Source organism: Petaurus breviceps, unplaced genomic scaffold (genome assembly GCF_028583685.1).
Source record: "Petaurus breviceps papuanus isolate PSGF00001 unplaced genomic scaffold, PetGlider_PUasm1.0 177, whole genome shotgun sequence".
Lineage (NCBI taxonomy): Eukaryota > Metazoa > Chordata > Mammalia > Diprotodontia > Petauridae > Petaurus > Petaurus breviceps.
Window position 1 is genome coordinate 5,430,845 of NW_027185776.1, and position 26,615 is coordinate 5,457,459.

General features: G+C 42.5%; 2 protein-coding genes across 2 annotated transcripts in view; one reads left to right on the forward strand and one right to left on the reverse strand.

The window, feature by feature from the left end:
- Positions 1 to 26,615, forward strand: part of ITPK1 (inositol-tetrakisphosphate 1-kinase) — a 394,723-nt gene that overhangs the window by 329,151 nt on the left and 38,957 nt on the right. The gene's annotated exons all lie outside the window — the stretch shown is intronic.
- Positions 157 to 26,615, reverse strand: CHGA (chromogranin A). Its single transcript, XM_069086027.1, has 8 exons — positions 26,347 to 26,615; positions 25,250 to 25,296; positions 19,206 to 19,299; positions 18,774 to 18,842; positions 12,971 to 13,072; positions 9,168 to 9,617; positions 5,676 to 6,133; positions 157 to 1,869 (listed from the first exon to the last, which is right to left on the reverse strand). Exons 1-8 carry the CDS (start codon positions 26,390 to 26,392, stop codon positions 1,786 to 1,788), a joined length of 1,350 nt encoding a protein of 449 aa, XP_068942128.1. The 5' UTR covers positions 26,393 to 26,615; the 3' UTR covers positions 157 to 1,785.

The following is a 26,615-nucleotide window of genomic DNA, read 5'->3' on the forward strand; positions in this document are numbered from 1 at the left end:
TTTGTTGATTAGATCTGTCTTTATTTGTGTAAAAAGTGTTTTGTAATTGTGTTGGATATAGTTCCTGTATGTATTTTGGCAGATAGATTCCCAAGTATTTTATATGGATATTCTCAATGGAATTTCTCCACCTCTTTGCTGAATTTTGATGGTAATATGTAGGTAGAAATACTGATGATTTGTATGAATATATTTTATATTGTTTCACTTTGTCTAAGTTGCTGATTGTTTTGGTTAGGTTTTTATTTTACTCTCTAGGGTTCATTCCATCATCATATCATTTAGAAAAATGGTCATTTTGTTTTGTCTTTGCCTGTGTTCCTCAATTTCCTTTTTTTTTTTTTGTCTTCTTGCTATAGCTAGCATTTCTAGAATAATATTGAATAGTAAAAGTGATGATATGTATTCTTGCTTTACCCATGATCCTATTGGGAAGGCCTCTAACTCATCCCATTATTCCCAATGTTAGCTCTTGGTTTTAGATAGATATTACTTAATATTATAAAGAAAGTTCCATTAATATTATGCCTTCTAGGTTTTTATTTTTAACGGGAATGGATATATCTTGTCAAATGTTTTTTCCTCATTTATTGATGATACTTATACTGACCTAATCTTAAACTAAAATTACCTGACATGTGATCCTTTCTAAGTAGAAAGTTAAATGCCACAGTGACCAAGTCTACTCTTTCTTGGTTCCAGAGTATAGTGGTGTCTTCAGTCTCAGTACTAAACCAATTCTGGGATTTACCCATTTGTGTGCTCTGTACCTATCTCAGTGGTTCATCATTCTAATCCTTAGCTCACTTTCAGCCAGTTAGGAAATTGCTTAGTTTTTGAGTACATAATTTTTCTTCCCTTAGAGGAGGAAAAAGGACAGAAAGAACTGGGAGGATCATAGTATCTGGAGCTAGAAAGAAACTTGGATATCATGTCTATCTAGCCCCCAGATCTTATAGACAAAGATGAGATGCTGAGAGGCAAAGTTCTTCCCATGACATCAGAAATGCAACCCAGTACACCCTCTTTTCTGCAGGAGTTGCTAGTGCTGCTATTCTCAGGACTTCATTGGAAAGACAGGACCTGTTTGTAAACATGCCACCTCATCTCTCCAGGTCAGTGTGAGCTAGACCAGTGTGTTGACTGTCTTTCACCCATTTCTGTAGAAGATGGTTACATAAGGACATAGGAGTAGAACCTGAGATAATTTAATTCATCCCTCTTTGTTTACAGAGGAGGAAGCTGAAAGCTAGAGAAGTGATTTTCCCAGTGTCACACACCAAGAAGCAAGGGAAAGAATTTGAACCTAAGCCACCTAATTCTAATTCCAGCATTCTTTCACCCATGCCACAGGTAGCCAGCCCCCAACCTAAAGAGAGAGAAGAAGCAATGAGCCCATTGGAGTTTTATTTTTCCTTAGATAAATTTTATATAGAATATATTAAAGTCAGTAGTCTCTGACTTTAATCCAAAGAGAATAAGTTATTGCAGTTGTATTCAGTGGACCTAACAGTGAGGGGGAAACATTCTAGAAAAGCTGTCTTCATTGTTGTCTTGAAATGATAACTGAACACAAAGTGCAGGAGGAGGCCTTGAGGTGGAGAAGGAGTGCATAGGGGGCAGAAACTCATGAAGTGAAAAGCAGATTCAGTGTCACAAGTGACATGGAGGATGGCACTCTCTCCCTGCCCCAAAGCCCTCCTGGCCCATCCCATTGGGAAATGAAAAGGCAAGGTGAGAAGGAGTAAATTTCTGGGCATTTCGTGGGATCCTAAGTTTAGCCCTTCAGCCTCTCCGAAGCTCATGGAGTTTGTGGGCAACGTTTTCCAGCTCTGCCTCAATGGCTGCCAGACTTTCCAGCTCTTGGTCCTAGAAAACACAAGTGGAAAATTTCAGAAGTAAGGTCCATCCACTGGATCCCTTCTGCAATCCTGATAGGTTCTAATAAGATACTGCTACTGGAAGGAACTTCTAAGGATCATGTAGTTCACTAGCCAGATGGGTGCTGTGCCCCCATTTCTAGAGCAACAGAAAACATACACACAAGTCACATTGGCTATGCATGGAACCAGTCTTAGGACCTCCTATTCTGAATCTAGCCCTAAAGTCAGGCGTGACCTGGGATTGAATTTCAACTCTGATACTGAACTGAATGTGTGACTCTGGGTAAGTAAAAAAGAAAAAATGGAGCTAACATGAGTGGTACTACCCTCCTCATGGAACTGCTTTAAGGTAAGTACTTTGTAAAATTCAAGGCATTATAGAAATATGAGCTGCGGGGCAGCTAGATGGCTCAGTGAATAGACCACCAGCCCTGGAGTCAGGAGGACCTGAGTTCAAATTTGGCCTCAGACACTTAACACTAGCTGTGTGACCTTGGGCAAGTCAATCCCAAAAGCCCTACCTTCCCCCCCTCCAAAAAGCAAAAAAAAAAAAAAAAATATATATATATATATATATATAAGCTGCTATTGTGTTGAATCTTCACAAATTATGGGGGATTTGGGACCTAGAAGTGATCCTCTTTGAAAGCACAGATAACGCACTGGGTGAGAGCCCAGGATAGTGTCAGACTCAAAACAGGGCCACTTATTCATGCATAAGGCATAAGGACTTAGTTTTAAAGTACAATGTTATCTGTGTCTTATTGTATTTTTATTAATTTTGTTAAATGTTTCCCAGATACATTTTAATCTAGTTCAACAGCACTTGGGAGCTATGCATTTGATGCCTCTAAAATTCTGAGTAGGAAAGACCTAGATTCAAATTCCATCTTGGGTGCTTACTAGCTGTTAATTAACTTCTCTATTTTGGTTTCTTCATCCATAAAATGAGGGGGAGGTGGGGCCTTGATGGCCTCTAAAGCCTCTTCCAGACATTAGCTGTTTGACCCTGGACAGATCACTTCACCCTGTTTATTGTAAACCCAGGTTTACAAATAAATGGTTCAGGAGCCAGGACTAGGCTTTGAAACTAAAACTAACGTACACTGTCTGCCTGTGGAATAGGGGAGTTTAGAAGCACTAGATTCTAAGCTTTCAGAAGTCATCCAATTAAACCCACATCTGAAGCATGAGGCCCATTTACAGCAATCCTGACAAGTGGCTGTTCCACCATTTGGAAGACCTTCAGCGACTGGAAATGATAACCCCTATTAGAACTTCTTTCTCACACCAAGTCACAATCTGCCTCCTTTTAACTCCAGATAAGAGAATTTTAGAATTGAAAAGGATCTCAGAGTTCATCTGCTTCAACCTCCTCCTTTTACAGATGAAGAAGCTAAAGTCTGAGGTGAAGGAGCTCATGCTTAGTCACCCAGGGATTAAAGGGCAAAGCTGAGAGTCAGAGTCCAAACTCTTCCCACGACTCATCTAGCATTCTTTTTTATTATACCACTACCCCAGGGTCCTAGTGCAGCCCCCTGGGGCCAAGCCCTCTTTTCTGGGACAGCTCTTCAGACAAAACGTCCTCTCCCGTGAGTGCCTGGGCATAGTACTGCAATAGTTTAGTCTAACTAGGGTGAGGAAGGTAACTCACAAGAAACAATTAGCTGATAAGAAGGTAGTACTACCCCCGGTGAGGTGGTGAAGGAGTTCACAGGAGGACAGGTGCTTCAGGAGCTGGAGTAATCAGAAAAAGCATTCTAGACTACAGGGTTTGACCCATGCCTTCAAGGGAAGTACTCTTTTCTGCAAGCTGATGTGGCTTTTTTTGTGTGTTCTATTTGTTTTGAATGGAACCTAGTCCATCTAGCTCCTAATGAGGAACTCTACCAAAGCAAGTGATTGCCTCAGAATTGTCTAGTTCCCTGAGGTCTAATAACCTACCTTAGTCCGCACAGCCAGTACATCTACCAGAGGTGGCACTTGAACCCAGGTTAGAATTGGCAATGTTAAGATAATGCCCCTAAACCAGAGCTTTCCTTTCACTAAAGCAATCTGCATCTCCAGAGTGAGTCTTGTTTGGGAACTATGCTTGTTCCAAACATGCATGAATGTCCTGACCTAAGACTGGGATGAATCTTAGCTGTTGCATGATGAAAAATGCTATCCACATCCAGAAAAAAAGAACTATGGAGTCTGAATGTAGATTGAAGCATACTATTTTCTCCTTTTTTGTGGTTTTTTTTCTCTTTCTTATGTTTTTCAAACCTTTTTGTTATTCTTTCCCAACATGACTAATGTGGAAGTAAGTTTAATATGATTGTACATGTATAACCTATATCAGATTGCATGCCATCTTGGAGAGAGGGGAAGGGAGGGAGAGATGAAAAATAATCTTATCCTACCATAGGAAGGGTCATTCTAGCCCAGACTACCCCATACTTTGTGCCCTCCTGGGTAGATAGTACTGGTGCAGTAGAATGCTGGGGGCAGCTAGGTATTGCAGGGGGTAGAGCTTTGGACCTAGAGTCAGGAAGACTGAATTCAAATATCACTTCAGACACTTACCAGCTATGTGACCTTGGGCGAGTCGTTTAACCTGTTTCTCCATTTCTTAACTGTAAAATGGGGATAAGAAGAGCACCTACCTGTCAGGGTTGTTGTAGGGATTACATATTTGTAAAGCATTTATTTATTTATTTTTGCTTTTTGGAGGAGAGAAGGCAGGGCAATTGGGGTTAAGTGACTTGCCAAAGGTCACATGGCCAGTGTTAAGTGTCTGAGGCTGGATTTGAACTCAGATCCTCCTGACTCTAGTGCCAGTGCTCTATTCATTGTACCACCTAGCCACCCTATTTGTAAAGTTTTTAGCATAGTACCTGGCACATAGTAGGTGTTATGTAAATATTATAGTATTGGTAGATTTAGAGGATATGGATTTGAATCTCAGATTTGCCACTTGCCATCTGTGACCTCAGGCAAATCAGCAATTTTGTTGGCCCTCACTTTCTGTCTCTGTAAAATGAAGGTGTTGGACTAGATGGCTTCTGACATACTTACCAGCCCTATGGTGTCTGGAGGACAGAGGTACCCTTGTTTGGATCTGTCCTAGGGGGTCAAGGGTTATACTGAGCAGGTCCTCAAACCTGCTTTCAAGTTGAAAATACTAGCTTGGGACTGGGAAAAGAAATGTTGCCTAGGGAATGAACCAGCTCACTCAAAGAGGAGGGGTCCCCAAGAACTGTCTTGTTCAAGGCCCTCCTAAGAGCTGCAAGGGACCTTGGTGATCTTTTAGTTCAACCCCATCACTTTACAGAAGAGAACATAAACCCAAGAGAAGAGAAAGTACTTGTTCCAAATCACAAACATTCCAAGTAGAACTAGAATTCAAACCCTACTCCTCTGGCTTCATCATTCTTCACACTTCATGATCTTGGGTCACAGAGCTATTGTCAGAGCTGGAACTTGAACCTGCAAGATCCTGATTCTAAATGCAGTGGGTTTCACCTACATCAAGATGTTTCTGGGGCGGCTAGGTGGTGCAGTGAATAGAGCACCAACCCTGGAGTCAGGAGGACCTGAGTTCAAATTCAGCCTCAGACACTTAACACTAGTCATGTGACTTGGGCATGTCACTTAACCCCAATTGCCCTGCCTTCCCCCCTCCAAAAAAGCAAAAAAAATGTTTCTGCATTTTTTTGCTCACAGGTGCCTGCTCTTCCTCAACCATGCCTTTTTTCCCCCTCTGTTCCCTCAAAAGGTCATTCCCAGATACCCCATTAGCATACCCACCTCTGTCCTTCGGTTAGCACTTCCCTCCTCTTCCTTCTTCTCATCTGGGTCACCCCTGATAGACAGAGGCAAACCTGCCTCAATGCTGTCCTCTCTGGAGTGAGCTTTCCAGGTTCTCCTTGGCAGCCCCATGGGACTCCCAAAGTCATACTTGTGGGATCGGAAAGAGAGTTTCATGGACCGATCTGGCTCTTCCTCGCTGTTACTCTCCTCCAGCCGCTTCTTAGCTGTCAGCTCTCTGGCCAGCTCATCCATCTTGTTCCACCTCTTGGAATCCTCCCATTCTTTGGAGAGTTCCTCCTCCAGTTCCTGACTCTTGCTTTCCCTTGGGCTGAAGATGTCTTCAGTGGCTGCTGCTTCCTCCTCAGAACGTCGGCTCAGCCCCTTTTCTTCCTGGGATCTAGCCTCCTCTTCCATGACCTTCCGGGCTCCATTCAGATCCAATGCCTCTGGTTGGCCTGGAGCATTTGATGGAAAAGAACAAAGGAAATGAACTGATTGGAAATTGTCTCCTGGCCCACTTACTCATCCACTGGCTACTTGAGGTTTTGCAGAGTCTTCCCTACCGTGTTTCCCCGATAATAAGACACTGTCTTATTATTTTTTTTTTTTTGGAAAGAAAAACACCAGAGGGCTTATTTTCAGGGGAGGGCTTATGTTGTCCTGCCTCAGCTCTCCTCCGTGGCACTGCTCTCAATGGCACCAGCAAGAAAATCACTGGGGAAGAACAGGATGACTCGCTCACTGCTGCAGCTCTGATTGGATGCAGCTCGGAGTGCAGCATGCGTTTCACCTGGGGGGGGACGGTGCATACAGAGGGTACCGTAATGTAGCATGTAGCACAGGGGATCACCTTCACTACAGTAGCAATCTCAATAGGGCTTATTTTCGGGGGAGGGCTTATTTTAGAGGAATCTTACACAGTAAGGGGAGGGCTTATTTTCGGGATAGGTCTTATTATCGGGGAAACACGGTAGGTCCTTTATCTGCTGCCTGGTTTATCTATAGGTGAGGCCCATGTGGGCACTGAGCAGTAATGAAGTTAGAACTGAAACCATGTGTTGTTATTGCATATCGGACCTGGCAGAATTGTTCCTAACTGGGGCCGATTGAAAGTGACACACTAGGATTACCACCCTATTGAACTACAAATAAAGTCTTCTTTATTAAACACTTACGTGCCAGGCACTGGACTAAATGCTTTAGAAATATCTCATTTAATCTAATTGTCACAACAATTGTGGGAGGGAAGTGCTATTATTATTCACATTTTACAGATAAGGAAACCAAGGCAGAAGTAAAGTGACTTGTCCTGGGTTATACTGCTAGTAAATAGACTGGGTTTGAACTTGGGGCTTCCTGACTCCTAGTCAGTCAGCGCTTCCTGTGCTAATATTCTATGTTCTAATGTCCCTTCTTGTACTAACACTTTATGTCAGTCACTATGTATTTAAGCCACGTGCCAGGCACTGCTTTAAACAGTATGTTTTAACATTCTATATTCTAAGAGCTCTTCTAGCTCTGACATAGCTTTGTATGCTAACATTCCAAGTTCTAAGATCCTTTCAGATTTGGGAGATTTTTGTGAATGTTCAAGGGTATTTTGTGTATTATCTTTGGCTTCCTGTTGGTCCCCCTTTAGCCTCAGAACCATTTGGAGCTGGTAGACTTGAGTTCCAATCCTAGGGCACCCAGAAGAGAAAAAAAAAAACCTTAAAGGAAACTGTGTTTAGCAGCTTTGATTAAATACTTCGGCAGCATACAGACTTGTACGTTTACGAAACACTGTCTTCAAAATGGTTGTGCAACATAGGGAATATATTATTCATATTTCTCATTTTACAAATGAGGAAATCAAATAGGTAATGGTAAATTCAAATTCGAATCTTCTCATTTCCATGACAATTGCCATCAAGTAAATAGGCTGCTTAAGTGGCACAGTAGATAGAGCTCCAAGCCTAGAGTCAGGAAGACCTGGTCTCAGACACTTCCTAGCTGTGTGACCCTGGGCAAGTCACTTAACCCTGTTTGCCTCAGTTCCCTCATCTGTAAAATGAGCTGGAGAAGGAAATGGCAAATCACTCCAGTGTCTTTGGCAAGAAAACCCCAAAGAGTCAGAGACGACTGATACAACTGAAAAACAAGTAGCCCTAAGTCACCTTTCTGGTCCCTTTGTCTCGGCAGTTCAGTTAACCTGTTGAGTTGCCTCCATGTCAGCCTGGTTCCTGCTGCCCTCCATTCTTGCCATGCCTGTTCTTACTTCTGTATATTTGCTCAAGTGGTTTCCTCAACCTGGAATGTCCATCCCTGTTCTTCTCAGCCTATCGTAATCTTGCATTTTATTCTACAAGGTTCAAGTTCCTCCCACTTTTGCCAAGAAACCTTCCCTGAGTTACTGCAACTTGCTATCCGTTCCTCTGAACTCCTCACACCTGACAGCTATGCCACTCTTAAAGCCCTTCGCATACAATGTTTTGTTGATTTCTTCACTTTCTTTTGTGTGTACACTTCATCTTTTTGCATTCATGTTTAATTTTCTGAGACGGCATCATGTACCAGAAAGAGCACTGACCTTGGAGTCAGGACACTTGGGGTTCCTATCACAGTTTTAACACTTGTTAGCTTTATTGGGAAAGTAACTTTACTTGTCTGAACCTCAATTCCCCCATCCATGAAATGTACAGTAATACCTCTGCTACTTACCTCAAGGTTATTTTGAGAAAATCACTTTATAAGAATTAAAATGCTTTTTAAATGTTTTTTTTTTGTGAGTCATTTAAAGCATCATGAATTATGAGGTCAAAGGGACCTTAGATCCCATGTAGTCCAACTCCCTTTATTTTATAGATGAGGAACCAGGGTCACATAGTAAGTTCTGGAGCCAAAATTTTAACCCAAGTCCTCTGACTTCAGATCCATTGTTCTTTCTATTGTACCATGCAGCCAATGCTGTTGTTTTAGTGAAAATAATAATAAAAACTGATGCTTATGTAGGTGTAGAACACTTACATTATTTCATTTGATCCTCCTAATGACCCCTTGAGAAATAGGGAGTCTATGTCTTCTCCTTTGGTCTTTATGTCTCTTTGTTTGACGCACCATGGTATAGCAGAAAGAGCACCAGGCTAAGAATCAAGAGCTGTGGGTTCGAGTCACAGCCCTGACACTTAATACCGAGACGACCTTGAGTAAGTTAACCTCTAGACCTCACTGAACTCATCTCTAAAGTGGGGGCAATAGTACTTGACCTATCTACTCACAGGGTTGTTGTGATTTAAGGGATATGTGAACTGCAAAGTACTATTTAAATAAGAGCTCTTGTCCTTATTATTTAAACCCTCAAGTCAAGCCTGGATCTTAATTGCAAATTCATTGGAAAGGGATTCACCTGTTTGTGCCCAATAGCAAGCAAATGCACAGCCAGGAACTTACTAGGCGAAATGTGGTGACCCTGGATTATGGGACACTTATCAAGGGCTTTGCCATACATACTGTCTCCTCTTGAAGTCTCCTCATTCTCCTCAAGGGTTGAGCTGGTACTGAATGCTCCAGTGGGACCTTCTTCATCCAATGTTTCTTTGTTCCCTGCTTGGGCCAGATGAGCTTCCTCCTCTTCCTCTTCCTCTGCATTTGATTCCTTTTCTGTTTTGGAACTTTGTTCCTCCTCTTTGAGATCCAGACTCTCCTGAGAATCAGTGGGCTGGTCCTTGCTGTCTTCGCTGGACTTTGGGGCTAAGCTCTCCTCTTTGGTCAGGCCACTGTCCAGTGTACTTTCCAAGCTCACATCCTTAGAGGCCTTGCTGATCTCATTTCTCTCAGAGTCCTCCGTGACTTCCTTGGGGTTGGTCTCTTTGGATTGGGCTTCTCTTTCTTTCAGGCTCCTCTCTTTAGACTCAGTGGCATCTTCATCAGGCTTCTCAGGGGAGGTATCTTTCAATTCCCCTGCAAGATGGAAACAGAAAAAAACAGGCCTTGAAAACAAATCTCATGTTTACCCAGAAGATTCTCCCAGGAAAGTCAATTTCAGATAGATCAACCTTCCTGTTTCTTCTTCTGTGCTGGAATTACAGTAGTTCTGCCTGTTATTCATTCACTGATCATTTATGAAGCACTTTGCTAGCTAGGGAGTAAGTACAAGATTTATATAAGCCAGAGTCCTGTTGGGTTTGTTTTTTTTTTGGAGTGGGGAAGGCAGGGCAATTGGGGTTGACTTGCCCAAGGTCACACAGCTAGTAAGTGTTAAAGTGTCTGAGGCTGGATTGGAACTCCAGTCCTCCTGACTCTAGAACCAGTGCTCTGTTAACTGCCCCCAGAGTCCTGTTCTTGTAGAGCTTTCAGTCTAGTTATAGCCTGTATCCCCTGATCTCTAGCACTAATGTCTAACCTTTCCAGGGTTACTTGAATAATCACACACTATTGTACCTTCCTCGATTATAAAGAAAGTAGCAATATTGTGGATTATACAGGAATTGAAGACATGCTGCCTGTTGTATTGGATAGAATGCTGGATATGGAATCCAGAAGAGCTGGGTTCAGATCCTACCAGTGGCACCAGCTTTAGGACCCTAGGCAAGTCACTTACCTTCTCAGGTGCTTAACAGAATTTTCTAGGATTTACACATAACAAAAAATGGGTTACATAATCTGCTTTATTTATAGTGGAAGGAAGTTCCCACTCAGTCAAAAATCCCAAAACCTTCATATATTTGCATGTGAATTAAAACAAAACCATTATTAGTAAATCCTTCACTTAAACCATTGATGATATAATGGACTCCACAATAGAGACCTCTGTCAGGCTTTAGAGAGCTTGACCCAGAGTGTGAAAGGATTGAGTTCAGATTAGACTTCAGATACCTCTTAACTATGTGACTGTGGACAAAGCACTTAATCTCTGTTTGCCTTAATCCACTTGAGAAAGAAATGGTAGGCCACTCCTATATCTTTACCACAAAAGCCCCAACGGGCAGCATGGTCCATAGGGTTATGAAGAGTAAAACAAGACTCCACAACAAGAAACAATAGATAGCACTGACTAGCAGAAAGAAGCCCAGACTTAAAACTGGAAAACTTGAGTTCAAATAATAATAGCAAGAATTCACACAGCACTTTCAGGTTTGCAGCATGCTTTACAAATATTTTATCCCCACAGCAACCCTAGATGCTGCTATCATTCTTATTTTACAGATGAGGAAACTGAGGCAGACAGGTTAAATAACTTGCCCTGAGTCACACACATAGTAAGTATCTTGAGACCAGATTTCAATTCAGGTCTTCCCAACTCCAGGTCCATCCAACATCCAGACCCTCCATTGACATGCTACCCAATTTGAAACAAGTTATATAACCTCTTTATGTAATGGGGACAATATGTACAACCTCACTCTGACCCTATTCAGTAGAATAGACCCAAAATTAGATAGAATTTTGATGACTAGTTCATCTCGAATCCTGTAGGAGGAGGATTATCGCTTAGTTAAAAGGACCTTATTAAAATTACAGAATCATAGAAACCTAGTGAGTTTTGGAAGACACTTTAGAAGCATATCTAGTCCCACTGGCCCCTAAAATATGAATCCCCAACTAGTAGATCCTGTTCAGCCTTCTCTTAAAGACCTCCTGTGATGGGGAGCTCCCTCTTTCAAGGCATTTCATTCCACTTTTGGAGAATCCAGTTCTTACAAAGATCTTCCTTACATTGATATACTATGTAGACATTACATCAAGACTTCCTTGTAAAACCTATATCACCTTTCCTCATAGGACATTATTAGAAGTATCAGAGAACTGGATGGGTCATTGAAGACTAATTACTCCAACAACTGAGGTTGTGAAACATGAGATGCCTTGCCCAAGATCACAAAGCAGAGTCAGTTATACCAATCCAGGCCCTGTCATGCTCATACAGAGGGTCTGATGAGATAATGTACATAATATCAGTCATATTTGACTCTTGGTGACCCCATTTGGAATTTTCTTGGTAAAGATACTGGAGTGGTTTGCCATTTCCTTCTCCAGGTCATTTTACAGATGAGGAAACTGAAGCAAACAGGGTGAAGTGACTTGCCCAGAGTCAGATAACTAATGCCTGAGGTCAGATTTGAATTCAAGTCTTCTTGTATCTGGTTCCAGCACTCTATCCACTTCACCATTCAACTGCCCAGTGTATAGTACTTGGCGAAATCTTAAAAGTGGAGGCAGCAAGACAATAGATAAAAAACTGGCCTTGGAGTCAAGAAGGCCTGGGTCTAAGTCCTACTTAACTCATAACCTAACTCAGACTGGCTACATGACCCTGGACAAGTCGCTTAACTTCTTAGTGTCCTTTAAATTACAGAGGAATTGTTGTTTGGCAATTGTTAGAAGGCTTTCTTTACCACAATCTAGAGCTGGAAGGGATCCTTGAGACCAATTAACCCAATTCCCCTCATTTCACAGATGAGTAAACTGAGACCCAGAGAAGTTGAATGACTTGTCTAAAGTCACGCAAGCAAGATCTTTAATTTTACTGACCCTCAGTTTATTCATCTGTAAAAAGAGATTGAATTATGTAGTTCCCTACACCAATGAAATCATAGGTTTGGATCTTTACCCTTAAAAAAAAGGCACTACATAAATGTATTATTTATGTAGTTATTATTTATGTTATCTTCACCATTAATTGTTTTCATTAAAGTTGTTTATATAACTTCAGTCAGAGAGATGTTATGAAAAAAAATTAGATCTGGATTTTGGCCCTGATTCCACCCCTAAATAGTTGTGTGACATGACATTTGGTGAGACCTCTATGGTCTCTTCCAGCCCTGCTTTCACCGTCAGGCAAATTGAAGGTGTACAGTCTGTCTACCCGAGCTAGGGCAAGACAGTCTTACATCTCCCTTAGAAGCAATCATTGACACCCAAGTAAGTTTGGATTTAAAGTACAATACATGCAAAGTACATTTTGTGGTTGTTACTGCCAAACCGGAGGAGATGGCAAAAGCCTAGCAGAGTGTGCCCCAGATTGGGCCTTGTAAGTAAGCTCTTTGACATAGAAAAACTCTCTAGTGTCAGGAAAGATGATCCCTGTTCACCTGGAGGCTTGGAAACTGCTCAGCTCAGGCCTTGCTGACTCAGCAAGGTCTAAGTCACAGCCAGATCTCCATGGCCACCTTGGGCACCCCTGCCACATGCGTGACTCAGCAAACTGTGTAGGTTACTCAGAGGGAGGCACTTTAGCAACCAAGGAGGTCAACAGCATCTCTGTTTATCCTCTTCCTGGCATGTTGAGGGGGAATGGTTGGTCTAGTACTGACCCTTCACAATGGTGTCCTCATTATTTTGGTTCCCAAGGACTTCAGAAAGTTCATCTTCAAAGCCTCTGTCTTTCTTTTGCTGCTGGGCTCTCTCATTGGCACCTAGGTTGGGGAAAGGAAGAAAGAAAAATCAAAGCCCCCAAATTAAGAACAATGTTTCAGCTTTTCTAACACTTGAGATGGAGAAAAAGGCATGGACTTTTCTCATCTGTAAAATGGGTCCAGTGATTCCTTGTCCTGACCACCTCATAGGGACAATGAGGGTATAATGATGTGGAGGACCTGAGTTCTAGTCCCAAATTTATCACAGCTCCTTTGACATGAATCAAGTCAGTCTCTGTGGGCCTCAGTTTCCCCATCTACAAATAAGGGATTTGGATCTTGCAGGTTTCTTTCAGCTCAGAATCCATGATCCTGTCTCACTAACTTCATAATTTGTCTTTCTCCTTCCTGTCTCCCCTCTCCTCTCTCCTCATTCTTCCCACAACTATGAAGTTAATGTTCTTTTTAAAATTTTCAGCATTCATTTAAAAATTTTTTTGATTTCTGAATTCTCTCCCTCCCACCCATTGAGAAGGCAAGAAATGTGAAATCAGCTGTAGATGTGAAATCATGCAAAAGATTTCCAAATTAACCATGTTGCAAGAAAAATAAAGTGAAAAACTTATGCTTCAGTCTGTACTCAGCTCCATCAGTTCATTCTCTGGAGGTGGATAGCATTTTTCATCAAAAATTCTTCAGAATTGTCTTGGATTACAGTATTGCTGAGAAGATCTAAGTCACTCATGGTTGAATATTGCTGTTATTGTGGTTCTCCTGGTTCTGCTCAATTCACTTTGCTCTAAATTTTAACTTTAGTTCATGTAAGTCTTTCCAGGTTTTTTATGAAACCATCCTGCTGTCATTTCTTGTAGTACAATAGAATTCCATCACAATCATATACTGCACCTTGTTCAGCCATTCTCCACCTGAGGGACAAATTTAACACTCCCAAAGCCCAGGCCTGGCCACATCCCTCCTCTGTTCTCCAGGAGCCCCCTATTGCCCTCAGGATAAAAGACAGATTTTTCTTTTTGGCATTTACAGATCTTCACAACCTGGCTGCAGGATTATTGTGCACTCTTCTTCATGCACTTTGGCCCACTTGCTATTTCCCATACAGAACATTCCATCTCCATTCCTTTGCATAAGATGTCCCCAGTGCCTAGAATGTACTCCCTCCTCATCTCTATGTCTTAGAATCCCTGGCTTCCTTCAAGGCTCAGTTCATGGGCCACTTCCTACAGGAAACCCATCCTGCCCCTCTGAAATTACTTTGTGTGTACTTAATAGTTCCTTATCTTGTATATATATATATTGTTTCCCTTCAGTAGACCAAGTCCCTTAAAGATAGGGACTATTTTGTTTTTATATTTTTTTGCTTAGCACACAGGTGCTTAAATGCTCATTGAATAAATGAGGTCACAAAACTAGTAACAGATTTAAGACTCAAAAGATCCTCTTTCTGCTCCACGTTTCTGAGATTTTATGATGCTAAGACTAGACCCTAGGCTTCCTGATTCCTAGTTCAGGGCTCTTTTTTTCCTCTGCTATGCCCTACCATTCTAAGTAGGGAAAGAGCCAAGCAGTTCCAGTGGTAGGGAGGGAGCTAAGAGGGGGACATGGGGAAAGCCTGGAGAGAAGAAATGGACATCATATGAAGTCCATTGAGCCAGAAGTGAGCCCAGTCAAAGGAGGTAACAAGAAGAGACTCAGAAAACTTGAATCTGAAATAGGAATGCCAAAGTCAGAGGAATCAGCTAAGGAGGATGAAGGGTTGGGGAAAGTTTTTGGGAATGGTCAGAAACACTTATGTTCCCATGGAAGTTACCCAGGAAGAAGCAGAGAACCAACCTAGGCTTTAAGCAGCTCCTGTTGCACCAGCATTTGGGGGATCGGGCAGGGAGGGTCAAGGGCAAGGACACACTAGGGACAATGCAGCTCTAAGCATGAAGATCAGGATACATCAGCCACTTCCATCAAAAGACCAGAGAGCTAGATTCAGAGAGTACTTGTTCTAAACTTCATGGAACCACAGAATATTGGAATGGGAAGAAACTCTAGAACATCGAATGTTAGCTCTGGAGGTAATGTAACAACTTAAAAATAAAATATTAGACAAGGAATGGACCTAAGAACATAGGATGTTAGCATGTGAAGGCATCCTTAGAACCTAGATGATTAGCACATAAAGCATAGAATATTAAAACTGGAAGGTAACTTAGAGCACGTCTAATCCAGACCCTTCATTTTATAGATAAGGACACTGAGCCCCAGAGAGGTGACATTTTTTACCCAAGATCACACAGCAGCTTAAGTGAAAGAATGAAGTATTGAAAGTGCCTCTCCTGACTTCCACTGCAGTATTCTTTCCATTTCATCATGCTGCCCCTTGCCCAATACTAACCACAAGAGTGTCAATCATCGTGTCTGTGGTTCTCTGGAAGGGGAGGGCATTGATCTGTAGGATAAGCCAGAGTATCCCAACTGACTTTAGTTGTGGCCCAGTGGTAGTTGTGAGGAGACAGGGCAGGTTTTGGCCTTGTCCTAACTCTGGAGCTATCAAGGGTGGGTTGGTGGGTGTATCTTGAACATACACCAGAAGTCACTGGTCCTAGGGCTGGCTTGGAGACCAGGCAAAACTACTCTAGGATTCCCTTCGCTCTGAAAGAGAGAACCCACCCTCAGGCTGAGGACACACTTGGACATGGTACTCATTTCATTCAGGGACCCAAGAGCAAAAATGTAGGGCTCCCCAAATGATCGCTCAGTTCCTACATCCCAGGCAAGCCCTGGCGCACAGCTAAGCTTGCCAGAAAGGGGAACTTTAGAATTTTACAAAAGGGTAGGCATAGAAGTATAATGGAAAAAACATGGGATCTGGAGTTTAAGGACCTCAGTTCAAGTCTAATTTCTGTTATTTAATTGTGACTTCAAACAATTCACCTTACTTCTCTGGGCCTGAGCTTTCCCATCTATGAAATAAAATGATTGTAATACATTATGTGTTATCAAGCTAGAAAACTGCACTGAAGATGGCAGCCTGCCCCTTCTAAAAGATGTAGAGACCAAATTAATAATGATAATATTCTGGTAAACTACCTCTTTGGGGGAAAATGGTCATATTAAAGTGACTTCTGTCTTTCAGATATAGGATACCTGTCAACACTTTAACTAGGGAAGTAGATTACCATGGGCTGCCAATGTCTCCACCAGAACAGAGTTACTCCCAGAGACTTCAAGTTTGGCAACCTCTGGGGTCACCAAAGCTAGCATTGGAGGCAATATTCAAATTCAGGTCTTCCTGATTCTAAGTCTAGTGCTCTCACACCTAGCTAGATGCCTATAGGACGGTGATATCAAACTCAAATAGAAATAGGGGCCACTAGTTCCGTACATAAGGATTCCTGCAGGTCATATATTGACTTAGTTGTGAATTGTAATGTTACCTCTGTTCTACTGTATTTTTATTCATTTGGCTAAGTATTTCCCAACTGCATTTTCATCTGGTTTGGGCAGCATTTGGCAGCACTGTGGTGGCATATGCTGCATGTTTGACACCTCCGCCGTTAGAGGAGCTTGGATTAGTAACCAACATATGGAGTATGCCGGGATGAGAAGACGACACTGTGGAACACCTAACACCATAGTCCCCACCCTGCTAAGCAAGAAGGGCCACAACTTCTAGGTGCATTGGGATTATCATGTGTTCCTTATTAGTAAGCAACCTGTGTGGGGGAGGGGGGGGCCCCCCCGCAAAACCTCTTGTCTAATGGAGACCTCCATCTGGATCAAGAAAGATGTCATGCCCTAGGTAGCGTGACCCTCCAGAGTAGACCTACCACAGACTGAAGGTCTTTCTGACTGTGTCATGGGCCAGAAGCTTCTGTGTCTAATACCTATTTCTCAGAAAGGCTCCTCTCAAGTTGTTGTTTAGTCACTTTTCAGTCATATCCAACTTTCCATTACCCCTTTTGGGGTTTTCTTGGCAGAGATACTGGAATGATTTGCCATTTTCTTCTCCAGTTCATTTTGCAGATGAAGAAATTGAGGCAAACCGGGTTAAGTGACTTGCCCAGGGTCACACAACTAGTAGGTGGCTGAAGTCAAATTTGAACTCGTGAAGAGGAGTCTTCCTGACCCCCCTCCCCCACAGTTGGTAGTATCTTCACATGTGTTTTGTATTTATTCATCTGTGTCCATATTATTCCTTGGTCGAATTTAATACATTAAATCTTCCTTTCACATGATAACTGGAAAAGGAAGGCAGTAGTTCTGTCTCCCTCCCTCCCCTTGCCCTGCTTCCAAAAATGAGGCTCCTTGAGAGTGGGGACTTTCTCAGGTTTGTGTTTGTATGCTTGGCACAGAAGTGCTAAATGAGTGCTTGTTGAATCAGTGGAAATGAAATCTTACTGCCTCTGGAATGTTGTTACTTTGGTTCTGCTGTATATATCAGATCACAGTTGAGGAATTCAAAGAAAGGCCACATGGGAGAGTGGAGAGAAGACCCACATTTAAAGATTGACCCACTAACTGTATGGCTTTTGGCAAACCGCTTCCCAGCTTGGAGAGGCTTCGAGATGCTAAGTCTACTTCTTACAGGGAGAGGGAACTAATTTGCTGTCTCAGCTGTCAGTCATGTTGTGGCCACATGAGTCACTGATAGCACTCTTAGTCTTAGATTTAGAGTCAGGATAGTCTTTGGGCAGAGCTGGGCCAGGGACTTCCAACAAAGTCCAAAACAAAGGACCATCTCTGAGGAATTCTCACTTGCTCATTAAGAGGCATTACAGGAGCTAGTAAACTACTCACCATGCCCAGACAAAAGCCTGGGAGACAGAAATTATTCCAAGAGTGCTGATATAAGACACTGTCTGGCATGAAGGAAACCTTCCCTGAGTCAGTGAACCTTGCGTATTCCCTCCTTATAGGGGAGCATCCAAGCATTCCTGTTAGGTTTGGGGGTGTCAAGGAAGACAGCAGGGGGCCCTCTGACCGCACTAATTTGTGGATAATAAAGGGAAGGAAACTGTGCTTTGAGTTCCCTACAACTGAACTGAAAGTGCTTCTGGAATGATAGGGGTGATGTAATGGAGCACTAGACTGGGACCCTGGAGAGCAGCATGGCATAATGTATAGAGTACATGACTTGGAATCAGAGAGACCTGGGTTCAGATCCTCACTCACTGTGAGACCTTGGGCAAACCAATTAACTTTTCTGAGGCTTGTTTCCTCATCTGTAAAATGAAGGGATTGCTTTAAGGTAGCTCCTACTATATCACCTTCCAGTTCTAAATCTATGATCCTGTGACTCGGGAGTTCTGCCAATAACATATACCCTCAGGTGGCCAGACATTTCTCTTACTTGGACCTCAGTTTCTTCCTCTGCCAAATGAAGGGTTACATAGGTCATTTTTAAGGTTCCCCAAAGCTCTAACATTCTCTGATTTTGTATTCTAAGTCTGTGTTCCAAGATTCCTTGTAGCTCTGACTTTTCATGTTCTATGCAACCTTTCAGTTCTGATACTCTAAATTCTCTGTTCTAGCATTCTCTGGCTCTTTAGTTTAATATTCTATATTAGAAAGGGCCTTTCTAATTCTAACTTTCCCTAATTTAAAGATAACCATAAGGGAGGGATATAAGGATCTCTGGCTTCCTGTTTTGCTGAGAAACAATACAAACCAAACTCCTGTGCACATGTAGAATTCATTTCTCCCTACCATAGGGATTTACCTCCATCATATATGAAATAACTGTAAATACCTTGGATGGCGAGTTCTTGGAGCTCTTTCAGCAGGTTTTGATGGCGGAGAATTGAAATGATCCTTTCATCTGTAAGAAAATATCATTGTCATGGGTGGCTTCCAGCAACCAGCTGAGTAAGATTTCCCTTCACATGATCAGCTGCCCATAATATTCAACAGCTGGGCCCAGTGAGATTTTGTTTTGGATTCCCTTCAGAACAGTCCCAGGCTCTATATTTTTTTTGTGGGCTTACCAAAATTATCTGACACAACTGTTTATTCATCCATCCATTCAGAAAAATATATATTAATTAAGCCTTGGGTAAACATCTACTCAGAGACCCAAGGTCTTCAAAGCAGTAACAGCTTTTGTCCAAAACCAATGCTAAAAATTGTCTCCCCATCCCTGATCCACTCTTAACCAGACTGAAGAGCAGGGAGATACGGATACCTCCTCGCAGGGTCTCAAAGCAGTCCTCACTGATGGGCAGCGGGCTCGGTTTGGAGAGCGTATCAGAGATGACCTCAACAATACACCTCATTACCTGGGAAGGGGGGAAAGATATTGAGAGATCAGAACTTGTCCCTGGCCATGAGGTAGTAGAAGAAACCATATAATTTTCTGGGGTGGATATGTCTGGAGGACTAAGTCACCCAAAGACTTCGAAAAAGTTTTCATTTTTGCTTAGACACAGATTTATACCCTGTAGCTAAGGAATATTTGCTCTCTCCTCTCCAACTCTCAGAGTAGTCTATGATAGGGTCCTTCTCAGTTTTGTTTGATTCTGTTTATAAAATAATATGTTCACAGTTTCAGGAACTGTGTATACTTAGCCTAAAAAGTGCTGTCTGGAAGACCTGAGTTCAAATTCAGCTTCACACACTTACTAGCTGTGTGGCCCTGGGCAAGTCACTTCACCTGTTTGCCTCAATTTCCTCATCTGCAAAATGGGGATAATAACAGCACCTACCTTCCAGGACTGTTGTTAAGACCAAATGAGATAATATTTTAGAGTAATTTGCAAACCTCAATGTCCTGAATAAATGATAGCTATCATTTTTTTGTTATTACAGATAAAGAGACAGTCCTAGGAAGGTTAAATGCCTTGCCCAAGGTCATACAGTAAGAGGCAGAATCCAAGCCTAGGTTCTCCAACTCCAAAATCTCTATACCATATTGCTTTTTTGTGTGTGCTTTTTTTTTTTTTTTTTTTACCGCAGTACAACTAAATTCAAAGTGCTGAGATGCTACTATGGAAGCTGGCACAATTTCAGAAGAGAAATCTAATCTGAGTAGCCCGGTGCTGAGTGAACAGACCAAATAAAAATGGAAGATGGATCAGGGTACTCTGAATATCCTTTACCTTCCTCAGGCCTCGGAATTCTCCATTGGAAGGAGACTTGGGCAAAAGTCACTAAGAAACACGTTTCAGATTACCCTAAGGAAAACCCTCCTAATAATTAGAGCTATTTCAAAGTGGAGCTAGCTGCTTAGGAGACAGTGTATCCCCTATTATCACAGGATTCAAGCCAAGGCTAGATAACCACTTATTGAGGGTATTGCAAATGGGACTGGACTCTGGCATCCCTTCTGACTTGAAGAGGCTGTGATTCTGACTCTACTTCTTACTGAGAGAGGGAATTAATTTGCACTCTCAGCTGTCAGTCATTTTATAGGTCAGGCACATGAATGAAACACTGATGGTGCTATTCGGATAATATTCTTGGATTTAGATTGATATGCTGGCTCTCCAAATTAGGCAGTGCTGGGCTGGGGTCTTCCAACAAAGTTAGGAACAAAGGACCATCTCTGAGACACTTTCTCTTACTCTTTGATATGGACTGCTGGAGCTGGTAAACCACTCACCCCTGACAGAAATGTGGGAAATGGTAACAGATTAATTCACTTCTGCTAGATTTCAAAGAGAGTAAAAGCTCAGGTATATGGGAAACCACGAGCCAACAGTGTGTCCTACCCTGAAACATGGTGGCAGTAAGATTTAATGGAAAGAACAGTGCACTGATCAGGAGCTGAAAGACCTGAATTCAAGCCCTAGTTCTTCAGTCTACTGACTGAGATTCTGGGAAAGTCATCTCTGCTCTCTGAGCCTGTTTCCTACTATGTAAAAAGAGGGAGTAGGACTAGATGATCCATAAAGTCCCTCCCAGTTGTTTCCAAATTGTCTCCTGTTCCCAGTGTCTAATTTCAGATTCTCTGAAAGCTGAAAGGAACCACCAATGTTAATAGGTTCAATTCCTAGCCCAACAAATGAACCTAGGAGGAGACATCATAGTGTGTGAGGCAGTATAATGCCTGAGGACTGACTCCAGACTCAGAGGTCTCCAGTTCAAATCCCATCGCTGCCATTTTCTATTGCTATGACCTTGGTCAAGTTACTAAACTCACTGGGCCTCAGTTTTCTGCAAAATGAAGGGGTTTGACTATATGATCTGTGAGGTCTCTCCCAGCTCCAAATCTAAGTGATTATCCTATCTTCACTCAATCACCAGAGAACTGGAGTTCAGTTTCAGAGGCAGCAAGGTATTGTAGAGACAAATGACTTTGAGATCTGTGGGGTGTAATGAAAAGAGGCAGCTAGCTGGCATAATGGAGAGAGTGCTGGACCTGGAGTTTGGAAGACCCAAGTTCAAATCTGGCCTCAGACACTAGCTGTGTGACCCTGGAAAAGTCACTTAACTTCCTTCTGCTTCCTCATCTGTGAAACAGAAATAATAATAGCATCTTACCTTCTAGGATTGTTGTGGGGGTAAAATGAAATATTTGTAAAGTGCTTTGCAAGCCTTAAAGTGCTATATAAATGCAACTTATAATGATGATGATGATGTTTATGGAACTTGGGAGTCAGAACATCTAGCCCCCACACTAACTTAAGCAAGATACTTAATCTCACTCTATCTCAGTTCCTTCATTTATAACAGGGAGATGATAGTACCTGTTCTATCAACCTCTTAGGGCAGTTGAAAAGAATTCACTTTGTGACAGCTAGGTGGTACAGTGGATAGAGTACAGGGTCAGGAGTCAGGAAAAGCTGAGTTCAAATCTATCTGGATGACCCTGGGCAAGTCACTTAAGCTCTGTTTGCCTCAGTTTCCTTAACTGTAAAATGGGGATAAGAAAAGCATCTACTTTGAAGCATTGTTGTGAGGATCAAATGAGATAATATTTGTAACATAATGCTTATTCCCTTCCCTTATAGTGACTGGCTCTGGAATCATAGGACCCAGGTTCAAATCCCACCTCTGATCCTTATTACCAGCATAACCTTGGGAAAGTCACTTGGCTGCTTTCAGCCTCAGTTCCCTCATCTGTAAAATGGGGTGATGGAGCTTGAAATCGATGGCTTCTGAAGCCCCTTCAAGTTCTATAGCTATAATCCCTATGATCCATACAATGCTGTAGAAAGATGAGCTGAATTTGCTGTTGCTGTAAGACTGTCCATTCAGGATCTCTAGGAATATCATAGCTCAGGGGCCAGATCTCAAAGGTAAATGAGCTAGCTGTCCCCTGGGGTCTGACATTTAGTCTAACAGAGCTTGATCTGTTAAACAGAAAAGCAGGAGGCACCTCTCTTCTGTAAACAACAGTGATGAGAAGAGAGGAGAGATTAAAGGGACATGAGGATACATCCACATTATGCTAAGACAGCCAGGCAAAGAAGACAGAGCTCACATGGAGTGGGGGAGCATGCATACAACCAGCTGAATAAAATTTTCAGCCTTCAATACAGTATTGTCACATAGCCAGAGCCTGATGAGCCTATGAGTTATCTAGTTACATGTCTCACACACAATGGGTGCCTAGGGAGCTGTTACTGCCTGACTGGATAAGCTGGCTATAGGACTGTGGTCTGTTTTCCAGGAAGTGATTGTCAAAGAGGGTCCTGGGTGTCTTTTTTTTATGGGGCTCCCAGAAAGCAGGATCTCATTTTCTTTGAGTTATTTTGCATTGCAAGTGCTAGTGCTAGTGCCTTGGGCACCTAATAAATATTCGTTGATGATTACAATTTCCAAGAGAGTAGAATTTGCCATAATAGGAGAGGCAGTGAGGAAAGAATAGACTGGGTACAGCACTGTGAGTCAGGACAACTAGGTTCTAGTCTCAGCTTTGTTACTAACTTTCTTTCCTGGGCCAGGTAGAGCCTTTTGTCTTTCTGAAATTCATTTTCTCATCCGCAAAAAGATTTTCTCTCAAGCAGAGGTTCTAAATGCACTTATGTCATAGATGTCTTTGGCAGTCTGGTGAACCCTGTGGATCCCTTCTCAGAACAATGTTTTTAAAAACTGAAGTAAGTGGGGCGGCTAGGTGGTGCAGTGAATAGAGCACCGGCCCTAGAGTCAGGGGGATGCGAGTTCAAATCCAGCCTCAGACACTTAACACTTACTAGCTATGTGACCTTGGGCAAGTCACTTACCCCAATTGCCCTGCCCTACCCCCCTCCATAAAAAAACAACTGAAGTGTTGAATTTCAGTGAGAAGTTTGTGAAAAAAGAAGATACAATTTTTTTCCCCAACCAAGTTCATGAACCTGAAATATATTGTGGACCCCAGGTTAAGGACCCCTGATGTAGACAATCTCTAAATTCCCTCCCAGTTTAACATTCTATATTCTAAGATATTATTCCACTCTGAAATTCTAGGCTTCTACATTTCTATAAATAGGGAGCTCTTGGAGAGAAGGGGTAGCCAACAGGGAGTGGAAATTAGTAGGCTGCAAATCAAGCAATCAAAAGCAAAGGAAAGCAGGAGCTATAAAGCAGTTTGAGAGGGCAATGATTTTGAAATCTTTTGGACATTTGGAGACAGTGATCTTTGTCTTTTTCCAGGCAGCGATATGTTGAGAAGACACTGGGCCTGCAGTTGGGAGGCCTGGGTTCAATTTTTAGCTCTGATCTTAATTAGCTGTGTAACCTCTCAGTTTGCCCATATATAAGATAGGAATAACAGTATTTTTATTACCTATTTCACAGTGTCTGTGAAGATCAAATAAGCTACTACTATGTGTAAATTGTTTTGTACCCCAAAGTACCGTTATAAATGCCAGTTATTATTCTAACCCAAATAATTCCCTAATGGAGCATTTTGTAAAGCACTAAATGGGGAAAGAAACAACTAAATGGGAAAAGAAGCAGCTAATGGAGATTTATATTGGTCTAAATCGAGGCCACAAATGAGATGAAGTTTGGAAACTCAACTCTGATTCAGTCCTGACTCATAACCACATATACAAGTGTATACTACGCCAAAGCATTGTCAGAGACATGCACTTCAGTGTTTCCTGAAATCAGAGGCTGTTCAAGGATATCTCAGCTCCACTGAAATTGCATCTCCTAGTTTAAATAGGACTTGGAGACTAACATCCAAAAAGTGACACAAATGTCTAATAACCCCAAGACTGGGTTTTATTCATAGAATAAGATTAATGGTCCAAATATTTAAGGACTTATCACCCTCCTATTTTGGGGAGTGAAAGAGATAGAGCCATATCAAGCTGGGTCCCCAGTGGAGCATTCCAGAGACCAGAGTGAGAAACAGTCTGGAAGCAGGGGCTATTTGCAATTAATTTTACAACATCTGTTTCCATGGAACAAGGGGAAGAGAGCTGGACTTGGAATCAGAGGATATGGGTTCAAGTCCTCTCACTTGCTATCTCTCTAATCTTGAGTCTCAAGCTCTCTGAGCTTCAGTTTCATCATCTGTTTAAATAGGGGATGGGTAGAAGTTTCCTTCTAGCTCTAAACCCATCATCTTATGAACTTACAGAGAATTTATTCTGGAAGAATCACCTTCCTCTCACCAGTTCCCCCTTCCCTCTCTCCCCCCTCCCTGCTTCAAACTGTAGAACAGAAATCCTGGGAGGAATGTCAATGTTCAGAGAGGGACAACCAGCTAGAGCATGCATACAATAGGTGTACAAATGGACTGTCAGTGGTATGCTGGGTCCATTGGCCACCTTTGCTAACATAATTGTACAAGTGTCTTAGTTCAGTTGTATACAAGTAATTCAGTTGTATGAGTTCACCAGTGTAATGCTACAACTGTACATTTGTACTAGTTCATTGTATATGCAGTTCATTCAGTTGCACATACAATTAAGTACAAGACTACACATATTTTCAGTTTCCGTTGTTCAAATGCACTGGAAGCATTGTACCTTTAACAATTTTAGTTGTATATATATGACAAGTTCAGACTAAACCAGGCACAGATACAGCTTAACTACACATTCACATCAGTGGGAGCCATGGGATTCACACAAGATGAGCCAATATGATTTGTGTTAAGCCAACTGGAGAAAGAACTCCCCAGTCTTTTCCATTACCATGTAATTTGAGTGGGAGGAGTTATCATTTTAGGAGGCCTTCAGCTTTCCTTTTATCTAATCCAATGACCATGGGTTGACTATAACCTTTGCTATTCAGAGATCCAAACACCCACTTTATGTTTTACAGCTTAAGCAACCTTATGTGCCTTACCTTAGTATCACTTTTATTTGCTGGGCTGTTCACTGGGAGGGCAGTGACTGGAAAAGAAAAGGAAAGGGCTTATTCCCACTGAGACAGTTTTATGCCATATAATCTTGTTCCTTTTACCTGGAAAGTAGGGATAGTGCCAAGGAGAGACCCTTCAACCCAGGTGCTCCCTTCTCCTATGATGTGGATCCCAGAAGGGGCTCCCAAACCTCAGGAGGGGGTCTTCACTCCAACTCTTAATTTCACAACTAAAAGAGTACAATTAATGTGCTCTTTTCCAAAAGGTAGATTTCCAGGGAGATTAGGGGCAGTGGGCTTTTCATAAACATTCTACCTGGGCCAGACAGGTTGAGCTGTCCTGAAAAGTATTAATCATTCTTGTGGTTGGACAGTTCCTGGCCCTGATGCAGGTCTCCTGGGTACACACATAGGAGGGCTCCCAGATGGCTCAGGAGACCTCAAGCCAGGGAAACAAAGCCAGCAGTTTACCTAGAATAGGGGAGGGATGAATAAGGAGAAGGGAAGGGATACTAGAAAAAGGAGGTAGAGAAGTAGGAGGGTGATGGTAGGGAAAAGAAGAGAGGGGATCTAATTGAGAGAGAGGGAAAGAAACAGAAGGAGATTGAAAGATGAAATAAGAGAGGAATAAAGGGAGAGATGAGGGAGATAGTAGGGGAGAACGAAGAGAGAAACAACTAAAATTTCCCTGAGCCCTTCCCCCAACTCTGCCAATGACCTTGACCAGCATCGGGCTCTGAGCCCAGGTTGCAGTAGGGGTAAACCCTGGTGGAGAGTCCAAAAAGAGAGTGGGGAAAACTTACCTCAGAGCCCCTTTGCAATAGTGGACCCTTAGCTTGGACCTGAAGTGGAACCTCAGCCTTCAGTTCAGAGAAGAAGGGAAAGGAGAGTGGGGGGAGGGAGGGTTTGGAGGCACTGTCGCTGTCCACGGTGCTGAAGAGACCGGGGATGTAAAATAGCGTTTAGGCCGCCCCAGCTCCCTGTGGTCCTAGGCAAAGAACTGCTTGGGGACGCCTGAGCCTCTCCTCTCTTCCCCATTATCCCCATATCGTGTCCTCTCCCAATCCCATCTCATTGCTTACCTTGCATAGCTGAGACCAGCAGGACGAGGAAGGCGGGAAAACTCATGGTGAGTCCTGGATCACAAACTCGACCTGGAGTTGACCTGGGGACCTGGGGGTGGTAAGTGCTAGAGGTTCAGAAGACTCTGGGCAGACTGAGGAGGGGAAGTGGGATGGAAAATAAGATGGATTTATTGCTATTTCTGAGCTGCTTTGCACAATTGGGAGAGAGGAACCTGTCTGACTCTCACAGAAAAGAGAAGGCAGGGGGCAAAGAGCCTGCCAGACAA